The sequence below is a fragment of the Salvia hispanica genome, chromosome 5, assembly GCF_023119035.1.
Source record: "Salvia hispanica cultivar TCC Black 2014 chromosome 5, UniMelb_Shisp_WGS_1.0, whole genome shotgun sequence".
NCBI classification, from domain to species: Eukaryota; Viridiplantae; Streptophyta; class Magnoliopsida; order Lamiales; family Lamiaceae; genus Salvia; species Salvia hispanica.
In genome coordinates, this window is record NC_062969.1 from 19,354,355 (window position 1) to 19,368,189 (window position 13,835).

Consider the following 13,835-nt stretch of genomic DNA (forward strand, 5'->3'; position numbering starts at 1 on the left):
TCTTTGACTCTCTATGCAAAGAGAATCATTTGACTTTACTTATGAGAGAGTAAAGTCAAATGGCCTAGTATAATCACATGATGCAGTTATAGAATACAAGACTTGGAGGCTAAGAAAAATATATTTTGAGTTTTATTTATTTCCTAGTTAGTAAAATTAGTAGATGGAAAAATATTAATTGTTTTTTACTTCTACAAATTAGGTTTTCATTTTTTCTTATTTTCCTTATAGTTATTTTTGCTTATTATCTCTTTAGTTATTTTCTTTCCATAAGTTATTTGATATTGAGTTTTTATACTCCGAAGTTCTCAATAAGTTTGAGTTCTTTATCTACCAGTTTAATCAATCTCATATGTTCCTGCCTCACCAAATAATAAATCTACCAGTTTATCTAACACAGGACATATCTAATTTCTCTCTCACCAAATAATAAATTTAACATTAAATTCAAAACCTTGGATAAAAATGAGATATCTACCTATCTATGCAAAGAAAATTATATGACTTTACTTATGAGAGAGTAAAGTCAAATGGCCATGTATAAACACATGTCATAATTAATTTCTCTCTCACCAAATAATAAATTTAACATTAAATTTCAAAACCTTGGATGAAAAAGGAGATCTCTACCTCTTTATGCAAAGAGAACTATTTGACTTTACTCATGAGAGAGTAAAGTCAAATGGCCTAGTATAAACAAAGGTTATAATTAATTTCTCTCTCACCAAATAATAAATTTAACATTAAATTTCAAAACCTTGGATAAAAAATGAGATCTCTACCTCTCTATGCAAAGAGAATCATTTGACTTTACATATTTGAGAGTAATGTCAAATGGCCTAGTATGTATACAGGTCATAATTAATTTCTCTCTCACCAAATAATAAATTTAACATTAAATTTCAAAACCTTGGATAAAAAATGAGATCTCTGCCTCTCCATGCAAAGAGAATCATTTGCCTTTACTTATGAGAGAGAATGATTTTTATCATACGAACATCCAAACCATGGTTTTGAGTAACAAATAAAATGAAAAGAAACAATAATTTTAATTTTAATTATGAGGCCCGCCGCGAAATCGTCACCCCCCTAAAATACCACAGTGCTGCCATGAAACCATCGGAAATCCAGCTGTGCAGCCTCGATTCTTTGAGAATCAACGCTTCCAATCCTTCAATGCAAACCGAACAGAAGAGAAACACAGGTAAAAAGCGCTTAACACATGTTACTTGCATGAAGAAATATTTTAATTTTGCCAAGATCGCAATGTGCTTTATACAGTTGATGTGCCTAATGCCCACTATATATATTGAGACAAGTGTGTACAATTTTGCTCAATGTCACGCCTGTTGAAAGGCATTTCATGTGGAAAGGCATTTATCATAGCCAAGTCAAGGCTTCATATAATCGTGTTCTGCATCTTCATTTATAAAGTTACAATTTGATTCTCATAAAAATTGAAATACCAATACATATGTGAGAGGAATCTTTTTGGAACAGGTTCACACTAATGAACTGACCACAATTTCTATGTCTTTTGCAGGCAATTTCTACATGGTTTGCAGAAGTTCGGCAATGGTGATTGGAAGAACATTTCGAAATTTAGTGCGAACTAGATCAAGTAGCCAAGTAGCAAGTCATGCTCAAAACTACTTCAGAAGGCTGAGTTCGACTAAAAAAGAGGGTAAACGGCTCAGTATTAGTTATATCACAATTCTGAAACCCAAGAAATTGTTAGCCTTCGAGAAGGAGACGACAAGCTTCATGCCCAAATGCTGCAAGGGAGATTCTTCGAGAATTGCTTCCTTGAAATCTCTCAAGAGCAGCAGCACACGCTGGTACCCAACTGCTGTCCGGATGCGCCATGTTAGCTTCAGGTAGTGCTTTCGGGAAGCGTGGGAGCCCTAAGAAAGCTTCGAGTACTGATGAAAACAAGCTGGGGGAAAGGTATCCCAGGAAAAAGAAAGCTCTTGCATGTAACGAGGGCCAATTGTTGCCCGGGTTACCTGAGAGAGTTCCAACAGACACGAGGAACCAATTGCTGCTTGGGGCAAAGAAAGCTCCATCTGATGCCGGGAGGCAGTACCCCCACGAAGCTCCAAAGGATATTGGGTACCAACTGCTGTCTGGATACCCTAATCAACATTGCGCCCCATCTGGTTCACTACCAATCACAGGCCACCCAACTCCCTCGTATGGGACGGTTGGGTATCGCACGCGATCAAGATCAGTCTTTGTTCCCTTATTTTCTGGATTGAAATGGTTGTGAGGAAGTTAATCAATTTTCCTTTTAGAAAAGCATACTTTTTATGAGATGGATTGTAATGGAAGCTCATTTTTCATGGCTAATGTCTGCAATTTTTTTTTCTTTTTTTTAATACATGTGTTTTGTAATTAATGTTAAATTTATTATTTGGTGAGAGAGAAATTAATTATGACGTGGGTTTATACTCAGAATATTTTTTTTATGGTGAAACTCTTATTATGTAGCTTATAACCTTCTTTGTCATATGTCAATTGTTGCACTGTAGCTGTCACGACAATCTTCGTCGCTAGTTTATTGTGAAATACAGACGGTTAATCTTATGCTATATTCATTATTTGGTAAAATAATAATACTGATTTAAATAAACTAAGCTCGTATTTTTATGGTAAAACTATTATTTATGTAATTGACAACTATATTTGTCGTCTATCTGTCGTTGGAAAACATTTCTATAATATTTTGAAAAGATCGTTGTTGTTTGTTGGCCGTTGAACAACATTGTATGTGATAATGATCTTTGTCGTTAGTGGTAATTGTATTTATTATTTTTCATTAAACGGCAACACTTTTTATCATTAGTTGGCGTTGAACGATTATTGTAACAACGATCTTTGGCGTGTCGCCAGTGTAACTTTGATATGATATTAAAATACTTTATGGTAGTATTCTCAATACTTTATAAATTAATAGTATTTTCAATCATCTATGTCACGCGAGACATTTATATCTAAATGATTATAAAAAGTAATTAGTTTATGAGTGTCTAAAATTGAAAACAGAAGTTGACTCGGTAAAAAATGAACACTAAAATAAGTAAAGCTCTATGATATTATAATTTTCTTGAAATTAAATAAAAATTACTTATTAAAACTTAATTCTAAAAAAATATATATAATTTAAAATTTCATATGCTACTCGATTCTTTAGATAATATATATAATTTCATTAAAGATAGTAATATTTTATTGTATTCTCATTATTTCCGCAAAATTTCCTATCTCACACTCATATAATTAATTACAAAAAGTTGTAACTGCAATTTAATTTTACCCTGCTATTTTTATTTTGGGATATCGGTTATTTTCTTCCTCATCATTAATTGCAATAAAGTTGTAAATGCAATTTAATTTTTTATGTTATTTTTATTTTGGAATTTTGGATCTTTTCGACCTCATATCATTAATTATATCATTAATTGAATAAAATTGTCACTGTAATTTAGTTTTTTCAGCTATTTTATTTTGATATATTGGCTTTTTCTTTCTCGTATTTTAATTGCATAAAAGTTGTAATTATAATTTAATTTTTCATGCCATTTTTATTTTGGGATTTTGCCTCTTTTCTTCCTCCTATCATAAATTGCAAAATGTTGTAACTTTAATTTTATTTTCCATGCTATTTTTATCTTGAGATTTTGGCTCTTTCTTCCACTTTATTGTACACCAATCTGTATATGAGTATATCTTCACATTAGATAAGAACTAAATAAAGAACTTAATTAAGGTTGATTCATCTATACAATTATTTTTTAGAATGAAAATATGAAATCGCTAATCGCAGACAAAAAGATTTATGACTCTTTGCCTATGGTAAGAAAGGAAATATTAAGTGATGAATGAATAATTTGTTCAGTAGGGGTTATAAATTAGATGTAGAAAAAGAAATTAAATAAATTGCACTTAATTTGTCATATTTACAATTTAGAAAATGAAAAGAAATTAAAATAGTATCAATTGCGCTTAATTTATTTTGTTCAATTTCAGACAATCCTAAACTAATTAGTTTTTATATTAATTTAGAGTTACATGTATCGCATGTTGTAGATTATTAAAATACCATAAAGTATTAATTTACAAATTAAGATAGTTGTGACAACTATTGTGAAGTGATAAACTAATTTTGATGGATAGAGCATAAATGGAAAAATTATGAGCGTTACATTATTAGTCGAGCTACATTATTTGACTACACAATCTACATTATTAGATGACACGTGGCATTAATCTAACGGTTACATCACAGGATCCAATGGCTGAGATTTGCTTTGATTTTTGACAGAATTTCACTTATGGACCTGATCACATCCCTATATATATATATATATATATATATATATATATATATATATATATATATATATATATATTTAAATGGATGGAGTATTAATTTTATTATATAACTGTGACAATTTTATATTGTGTACTGATTACATGTTTTTCGTTTTTTCAAAGAGAATCAATAATAATTTTCCATTTACCATTGTGATGACTCAAACTCCCGATTCACTAAATGGGGGAAAATGTCTTACCAACTAATATAATAAGTTATTTAAATAAGTTTTACCATAAAAAAAATAATTATTTTAACATTATATTTAGTTACACTTTTATCAAATAATAAAGATTGTTGTGACAATAATTGTTCGACACCAACCAACGAACAAAATATTTGACTTGAACGACAAATAATAAATGCAATTGTCAACTAACAACAACGATCATTGTTACGTATAATATTGTTAAGCAGCCAATAGACGATGAAGAATCGATGTAAGTTACAGAATTATTCCATTACCAGTAATAAATTTCACATTTAATTTCAGCGACAGAAAGACGACAAATATAATTATTGTGCAGCGACAGAAAGAAAACAAATATAATTGTAAATTGCGAAAATAAGAGTTCTACCATAAAAATACAAGCTTTGTTTAATTTAAATGAGTATTATTATATTACTCATAATGAATATGACATAAGATTAACAGTTTACCGATAAACTAACGTCAAAGGTTGTTGTGACATACAATAATACAACAGCCGACATACGACAAAGAATGTTGTAAGCTGCATTTAAAAAATGGTCTAGTATAAACACCGGTCATAATTAATTTTTCTCTCACCAAAAAATAAATTTAACATTAAATTTTAAAATCTTGGATAAAAAATGAGATCTCTGTCTCTCCATGCAAAGAGAATCGTTTGACTTTACTTATGAGAGAGTATAGTCAAATGGCTTAGTATAAACAGAAGGTCATAATTAATTTCTCTCTCACCAAATAATATATTTAACATTAATTTTCATAACCTTGGATAAAAAATGAGATCTCTACCTCTTTATGCAATGAGAATCATTTGACTTTACTTGGGAGAGAGTAAAGTCAAATGGCCTAGTATAAATACGGGTCATAATTAATTTCTCTCTCACCAAATAATAAATTTAACATTAAATTTCTAAACCTTGGATAAAAAATGAGATCTCCGCCTCTCTATGCAAAGAGAATCATTTTATTTTACTTATATAAACACATGTCATAATTAATATCCCTCTCACCAAATAATAAATTTAAAATTAAATTTCAAAACCTTGGATAAAAAATGAGTTCTCTACCTCTCTATGCAACGAGAATCATTTGACTTTACTTATGAGAGAGTAAAGTCAAATCATAATTAATTTCTCTTTCACCAAATAATAAATTTAACATTAAATTATAATCCTTGGATAAATATGAGATCTCTGCCTCTCCATGCAAACCTCTCCATGCAAAGAGAATCATTTGACTTTACTTATGAGAGAGAATGGTTTTTATCATAAGAACATCCAAACCATGGTTTTGAGTAACAAATAAAATGAAAAGAAACAATAATTTTTTTTTGCCTGACAAGTAAATTGATAAGAAACAATAATTTTTTTGCCTCATTTTGAATATTAATTCCAAAAAAGATTCTGAGGGTTGCAAATGCCTCTATAAATACAGTGTGAAACAACACATTTCACTCATCTCTTTCTTTCTCTCTCACAGTTCTCTTTGTTCAAGCAAATGGCATCTGAAAATGTATGCATCTCTCTCTCTCAGATTGTGTATTTTGGTATTTCATTTTTATGTGTGTTCTGATGTGTAATCTTAAGTCCTTTTAGAAAAATCAAAGCGGCTAAGGTCTCTTTTTGTGCTTAGAGATCTGAAAATCGAGCTTCTTTCCTAAAAAAGGGACTTGGAATTTGATGTGTTCCACTTTTTGTGTCTCATTTTCAATCCCAACTCTTAATTCTTTTATTTTATTGTTTTCTGTAAATTTTAATTGCTTGTGTGTAGAGTTTCACTAGAATTTGAATTTATTTAGCCATTTCAGCTATTAATTAATTGATATGAATAATTAATCTTGAGTTAGTATATAATATTATTATATAATATTATTTTTAATAAATTTGTATGAATGGTTATTTAGACCATTATAATACTCGATCCGTTCAATAGAAAAAGTCTATGTCTATTTTTGTCAACATTTTTCTTCTTCTCTTTTACTTTATCGTTTATGAGCTCAACCATTCACTACACAAATTTTCAATTACGCTTTCCCTTTCTTTCTTACTTTATTATTTGTATTTATTATTTATCATTAAACGGCAACACTTTTTATCATTAGTTGGCGTTGAACGATTATTGTAACAACGATCTTTGTCGCCAGTGTAACTTTGATATAATATTAAAATACTTTATGGTAGTATTCTCAATACTTTATAAATTAATAGTATTTTCAATCATCTATGGCACGCGAGACATTTATATCTAAATGATTATAAAAAGTAATTAGTTTATGAGTGTCTAAAATTAAAAACAGAAGTTGACTCGGTAAAAAATGAACACTAAAATAAGTAAAGCTCTATGATATTATAATTTTCTTGAAATTAAATAAAAATTACTTATTAAAACTTAATTCTAAAAAATATATATAATTTAAAATTTCATATGCTACACGATTCTTTAGATAATATATATTTTCATTAAAGATAGTAAGTTTCTATTGTATTGTCATTATTTCCGAAAAATTTCCTATCTCACACTCGTATAATTAATTACAAAAAGTTGTAACTGCAATTTAATTTTACCCTGCCATTTTTATTTTGGGATATCGGTTATTTTCTTCCTCATCATTAATTGCAATAAAGTTGTAAATGCAATTTAATTTTTTATGTTATTTTTATTTTGGAATTTTGGATCTTTTCGACCTCATATCATTAATTGAATAAAATTGTCATTGTAATTTAGTTTTTTCAGCTATTTTATTTTGATATATTGGCTTTTTCTTTCTCGTATCGTTAATTGGATAAGAGCACTTCCAATGGCACTCCCTTATTTCTCCCTTATTTCTCCCTAACTCCTGCCACATCAGCGCCACATCAGCATCACATTTTATCCCCAGTTTTTAGCCAACTGCTACATTGGTTTCTCCTTTATTTCTCCCTTATTTCTCCCTAACTCAACATTTCATTTTTACATCATTATTTTTTATATTATTTAATTTTCCCTACAAATGTATTTAATAAATAGACTAATAATGAACAATTCATCGTTGTATTAATCATTGGAAAATATAATACAACGAGAAAAAAAAAACTACAAATAAAAACCGCAAATAAACAAAGATTTAAAAAAAAAAAAAAACTAAGACGGAGGGGCCGGAGGGGCGTCGGGCTCGAGGCTCATCTTAATCTGCAGGCCTTGGATGCATTTCCAGAGGGCCGCCTTTTCTTCAGGGGTCCCGCCGCCGGTGAAGTACAGCGTGTACATCTGCGTCAGATTGGCGACATTGTTCGAATAAGTGGCTTTTTCTAAGTCGATGTGGGGTTCCGAACCGACTTCCGACGTTGTGCCCTTCCCCTTCCGCCTCCCCTTCGCCTTCTTCGCTCCCTCCGGGCGCTCGTGCGGACCATCCCCACTCAAGTCGATGTGGGTCGCGCTCCCCTCGCTCTCCGAAACGCTAAGTCGCGAGCGCACCGATTTCCCGTGCAGCGCGGCGTGCATCCCCGTCCGGAATTTGGGGAGATCCTTCAGCTTATCGTAGATGTTCCAATACTTGAACCCCTTCGACAAGTACTTGCCACAATACCTCTGCATGGCCTCATCTCGGACCATATGCTCGTTCTGGCCACTGGGCATGTCCGTCAACAAGTTAGAATAACTACCGTTGAAGTGGCCGCAGTCCCTCATGAGGCGCTCCCAATGCCGACGGATCGCCTCGCTGCCATGGTCCTTCATTGAGGCAGTCTTGTGGCTCCTGTACTTCGCGGCAACCCGCTCCCAGAATATGATCTTAGTCTCGGTAGTTGCTGCGCTCCGCGTTCTGTGACGTGTCCGCCCAGCAGGTGGCTATCGCTCGGACTCTTGCGAGTGTAAGTAGTCCTACCCGCTTCGGCCTCTCATCGGAACCCGTATCAGTCGCGCGGCGGCTCGGTGGGCGTTTCTTCCACCTCGAAGTCCTCCGCGCTCGGTGTCGCGGCCTGAGATTCTTGGTCGCCTGGGGTTGATCCGGGGGTATCGAACTGGGGCCGATACACATTGTCGGCTGGAGAGGGCATTCTGCCGGCATAGTTGAAGTACGGAGAAAGTCTCCGCGCCGGAGGAGTCTGCAAAGGAGACGGACCCGCGTATGGAAGTTGGCCGGGAGGAGAACCCATCGCCAACAACGAGTGCATCCACTGCTCGTTTGCTTCATCCATGTTGGGAATTTGTGAACTCGACTCTTTCCCCTTACCCTTACCCTTACCCGAGCGGGAATTTTTCTTCCAAAAGCTCATAATTTGATGAAGATTGAAGATTGGGAGAAGAGATTGAAAATGGAGAGAATGAAGATTGTGGGTGATGAATGGAGGAAGTGGAGGAAATATTTATAGGGGTGGGATGTAAAAATAGCCGTTGGGCCGAAAAAAAAAAAAATTTTAATATCGCCGATTTATCGCCGAGCGTCGCCCACAATGGCCGGCGATCGCTCGGCGATAATCCGGCGATAAAACGCCGGTTGGCGAAAAAACGGTAACATTATCGCCGAATTATCGCCGTTTTCACCACAACGGCCGGCGATAATCCGGCGATGTTCGGCGATTTATCGCCGGATTTTCGCCACCCCCATTGGGAGTGCTCTAAAAGTTGTAATTATAATTTAATTTTTCATGCCATTTTTATTTTGGGATTTTGCCTCTTTTCTTCCTCCTATCATAAATTGCAAAATGTTGTAACTTTAATTTTATTTTCCATGCTATTTTTATCTTGGGATTTTGGCTCTTTCTTCCACTTTATTGTACACCAATCTGTATATGAGTATATATTCACATTAGATAAGAACTAAATCTCTTTTACTTTTTTCCCTTCTCTCTTACTTTATCAATTCAATATTTAAACCTGTGCCATTCACAAAGTGCCCTATTTTTCCTAGACGGAGGGAGTATATCTCTTTGTAAATAGATGGAGCATTAATTTTATAAGATAGTTGTGACAACTTTATATTGTGTACTGAGTACATGTTTTTCGTTTTTTAAAGAGAATCAATAATAATTTTCCATTTACCATTGTGATGACACAAACCCCCAATTTCCTGGATGGGGGAAAAATATCTTACCAACTATTCCCTCCGTCCCAATGAAGATGACCCCTTTCTTGGGCGGCACGAGATTTTATGCAAATTTAATTTGTGTGTTGAGAGAAGAGAGTATAGTAAGAGAGAGAGAATAAAGTAGAGATAAAAGTATTTCCATTTTAAGTAATGGGTCATCTTAGTTGGGACAAACTAAAAAGGAAAATGGGTCATCTTCAATGCGACGGAAGGAGTATATAATAAGTTATTTAAATAAGTTTTACCATAAAAAAAAGGTTATTTTAACATTATATTGTAGTTACACTTTTATCAAATAATAAAGATTGTTGTGACAATAATTGTTCGACACCAACCAACGACAAATAATAAATGCAATTGTCAATTAACAACAACGATCATTGTTATGTATAACATTGTTCAACGGCCAATAGACGATAAAGAATCGATGTAAGTCACATAATTATTCTATTACTAGTAATAAATTTCACATTTAATTTCACGACAAAAAAGCAACAAATATAATTATTGTGCAACGACAAAAAGACGACGAATATAATTGTAAATTACGAAAATAAGAGTTTTACCATAAAAATACAAGCTTAGTTTAATTTAAATCAGTATTATTATTTTACTAAGTAATGAATGTAACATAAGATTTACTGTTTGTTTTTAACGATAAACTAATATCAAAGGTCATTGTGACATAGTACAATGCAACGGCCGACATACTGTAACAACCGAGTTTTCGAGCACTAGTTTTAGAGTATAAAAAAAAAATTGACAAAGGGATGACTGAAAGTAAAGTGCAAGAAATTTTAAATTGATGTGTTACAATAGTTAGAACAAGTAGAGAAAATATATCTACTTCACAAAAGAAAGTTTACTAGGGAGCTAAAAGAAGTAAAGAAACAAAAGTGAGGATTTGCAAGATCTTTTTGGAAGGTCCTCCACATCATCCTCGGTCACCACTCCATGAGATGTCAATTGGTAGCATCTAGGGACAGCTCCTCTACAATTAGATCCCTCAATATTTCTCCTAAACCTGCAAAAAGAGATGCAATTACCAAGAGTAGTATGTTTTGATCCAAACAAATAAAATGGAATAAGCTTTTAACATGATTATGGTAGTAGTCACAAGCAGCCAAGTGCTCTCCTCAAGATTTTCACCAAAATGGTATACAAAGCATAAACATCAAGCTCGAAAGATAGCAAGCTAGCAGCCGAAAATAGTAAGGCTTTGTCTCCAAGATTGTCCACAAAATGCCAAAACTCCTCTCCTATAAAAACAGCCCCTTCCCCACATCCTTCCACACACCATCTCGATCCCAAACTTCACCACAAAGTATGATGAGGCTAGCATGAGGAGCAAGGAGTAACAAGAAGCTTAGGATCAGCCACAATCATCAAGGATTCACCCAAGTCAAGGTAAAACTCTAGCACACCCTTTGCATCTTAGAACATCATGCTTAGAATCAAGAACTTAGAAAGAACAACATAACAGTGGCCTCAACAATTAAGAAATGCCCAAAGTATTCCATAAACTGCCTCTGAGACTTAATAACAGTAGCAGTTAAGTCCCAAAAATAATAAAAACAAGGAAACCAAGTTCAAGGGAAAAGGGCATGGGACATAGCTCAGCATACGGGGCTGTCCGATGAGGGTCGAGTGACGACGGAGCTCGGAGAGCCGCCGGAACAGCGGCGCTGCTGGAGCAGCAGCGCAAGGTAGGCGGCGCCGAGGGAAGATAGAGAGATGGGCGATGGTGTCGTTGCCTTCCGGGAAGAGAGCTCGACGAAGTGAGAGAGAAGGGGAGATAGGAGGTGATGACGGTACCGAGACGCCGTGGAGAACGAGGGAGGTAAATGGCGACGCTGGAGAGATAACCGGCGGCCTTGGACGCTAACCGGAGTGAGGATCGGCGGAGAGCGAAGGGAGTGAGAAAGAAGAGTGGAGGCGCTACTGCTTCACTCCCAATTAAGGGATCTCGATTGGATTTGGGCGACGGGGTAGTGCCGCCGTAGAGCCGGTAGGAGAATGACATCGGCGGTGGAGTCGCCGCCGTGGAGTGAGAAGGAGAAGGGAGGCACCCTGTTTTCAATTGGGTTTCATTTTTGGGGATTTCAGATTGTGATGAGAGGAAAATGGAGTTGTGCCTATTGGATGGAGTAGGTAGCATTATTTTGTTTTGGGCCAAGGATTTAATTTAAGTTGGGCCTGAGGAATTTAAGAGTAAGAGTAAGAGGGGCTGATAGATTACTTGATTTGGGCCTAGAGAAGAGAATAAATGGGAAGAGTATATTGGGCCGGACGAAATTAATTTACGAAGGAGTTTGGGCTGAAATTTATTTGGTCTTATGCTAGAATTCTAATTAAGTTCTTGGGCCAATGAGTAATTAGGGGCATGCATTCTAATTAAAAGTATAAGAATTTTCTTAAGTCTTGTTAGTAAGTTGTGTTGTTTTTAAAAAGGTTATCTCCGCGAGTTAAGGATGGAGTCAAGCTACATAATAAGTGTTTCCCCACTAAAAATGGCATAGTATAAACACAGGTCATAGTTAATTTCTCTCTCACCAAATAATAAATTTAACATTAAATTTTAAAACGTTGGATAAGAAAAAAGAGATCTCTGCCTCTCTATGCAATGAGAATCATTTGACTTTACTTATGAGAGGGGATGGTTTTTATCATACGAACATCCAAACCATGGTTTTGAGTCACAAGTAAAATGTTAAGAAACAATAAATTTTTTTCCGCCAGATTTTGAGTATTAGTTGCAAAAAAGATTCTGAGGGCTACAAATGCCTCTATAAATAAAGGGTGAAACAACACATTTCACTCATCTCCCTCTCTCACACAGTTCTCTTTTATCAAGCAAATGGCATCTGAAAATGTTGCATCTCTCTCTCAAATTGTGTATTTTGGGATTTCATTTTTATGTGTGTCATGATGTGTAATCCTAAGTCATTTTAGAAAAATCGAAGCGGTTAAGGTTTCTTTTTGTAAGCATAGAGATCTGAAAATCGAGCTTCTTTTCGAAAAAGGGACTTGGAATTTGACGTGTTCCACTTTTTGTGTCTCATTTTCAATCCCAACTCTTAATTTTTTGATTTTATTGTTTTCCGTAAATTTTAATTTCTTGTGTGTAGAGTTTCACTAGAAAATTTGAATATTTTTATCCTTTTCAGCTATTAATTAATAGATATGAATAATTAATCTTAAGTTAGTATATACTCCATTCGTCCGTGAATAGGAGTCCCGATTCACTTTTATTATAAATGGTAATACGGACCCTCCTTCCATTAACTCATTTCACTCACATTTCATTTAAAACTAATATAAAAAAATGGGACCTCTATTCCACTAACTTTTCTCCACCCATTTTTCATAACATTTCTTAGAACTCATGCCACCAACAAATGGGACTCCTATTGGTGGACGGATGGAGTATATTATTACTCCCTCCGTCCCAGATAATTTGACCCATTATTCCATTTTGGATCGTCCCACATAATTTGTCTCATTTCACTTTTACCATTTTTGATAGTGGACCACATATTCCACTAACTTATTCCTACTCACATTTATTATAAAACTAATACTTTTAAAGTAGGACCCACATACCACCAACTTTTTCAACTCACTTTCCATTAGATTTCTTAAAACTCGTGTTGGATCAAAATGTCCCAAATTATATGGGACGGAGGGAGTATTATATAAATTATTTTTAATAAATTTGTATGAATGGTTATTTAGACCATTAAAATACTGGATCTATCCCATAAAAAAAGTCTATGTCCATTTATGTCAACTTTTTTCTTCTTTTCTTTTACTTTATCATTTATAAGCTCAACCATCCACTACACAAATTTTCAATTAGTTTTTCCCTTTCTTTCTTACTCTACTAGTTACTCATTAAAATCCGTGTCAACCATAAATAATCTATTTTTATGGGATGGAGAGAGTAAGTATTTTGTAAAAACGATCCATGCGCCATTATAAATTTCAAGTCACATACCTATCTTTACAAATTACAATAATAATGTTTGTACTTGAAATGGCAAATTCAGATCTGGTTATTTAGTAATTATCACATAAACATTTTATTCAATTAAATTTCATCTTTTTGGAAATGTTTAGCTTCTATGTAAACAAAGTTGAATATATTTTTTCTATTACAGGAGGATGAAGATGTTGTAAGAAGG

The 13,835-nt window shown here is 34.0% G+C and overlaps 1 protein-coding gene across 1 annotated transcript; it reads right to left on the bottom strand.

Annotated features, from left to right (window-relative positions):
- Positions 1-10,426: 10,426 nt before the first annotated feature.
- LOC125189571 lies at positions 10,427-11,809 on the bottom strand. Its single transcript, XM_048086835.1, has 2 exons — positions 11,277-11,809; positions 10,427-10,675 (listed from the first exon to the last, which is right to left on the bottom strand). Exons 1-2 carry the CDS (start codon positions 11,807-11,809, stop codon positions 10,525-10,527), a joined length of 684 nt encoding a protein of 227 aa, XP_047942792.1. The 3' UTR covers positions 10,427-10,524.
- Between the last annotated feature and the right edge of the window lie 2,026 nt (positions 11,810-13,835).

Coding starts and splice junctions, on each gene's coding strand:
- LOC125189571 (XM_048086835.1), bottom strand. CDS start 11,809: ATGCTACCTACTCCATCCAATAGGCACAACTCCATTTTCCTCTCATCA. Junction 10,676..11,276: donor GACCCTCATCGGACAGCCCC/GTATGCTGAGCT, acceptor CTCTTTTTGCAG/GTTTAGGAGAAATATTGAGG.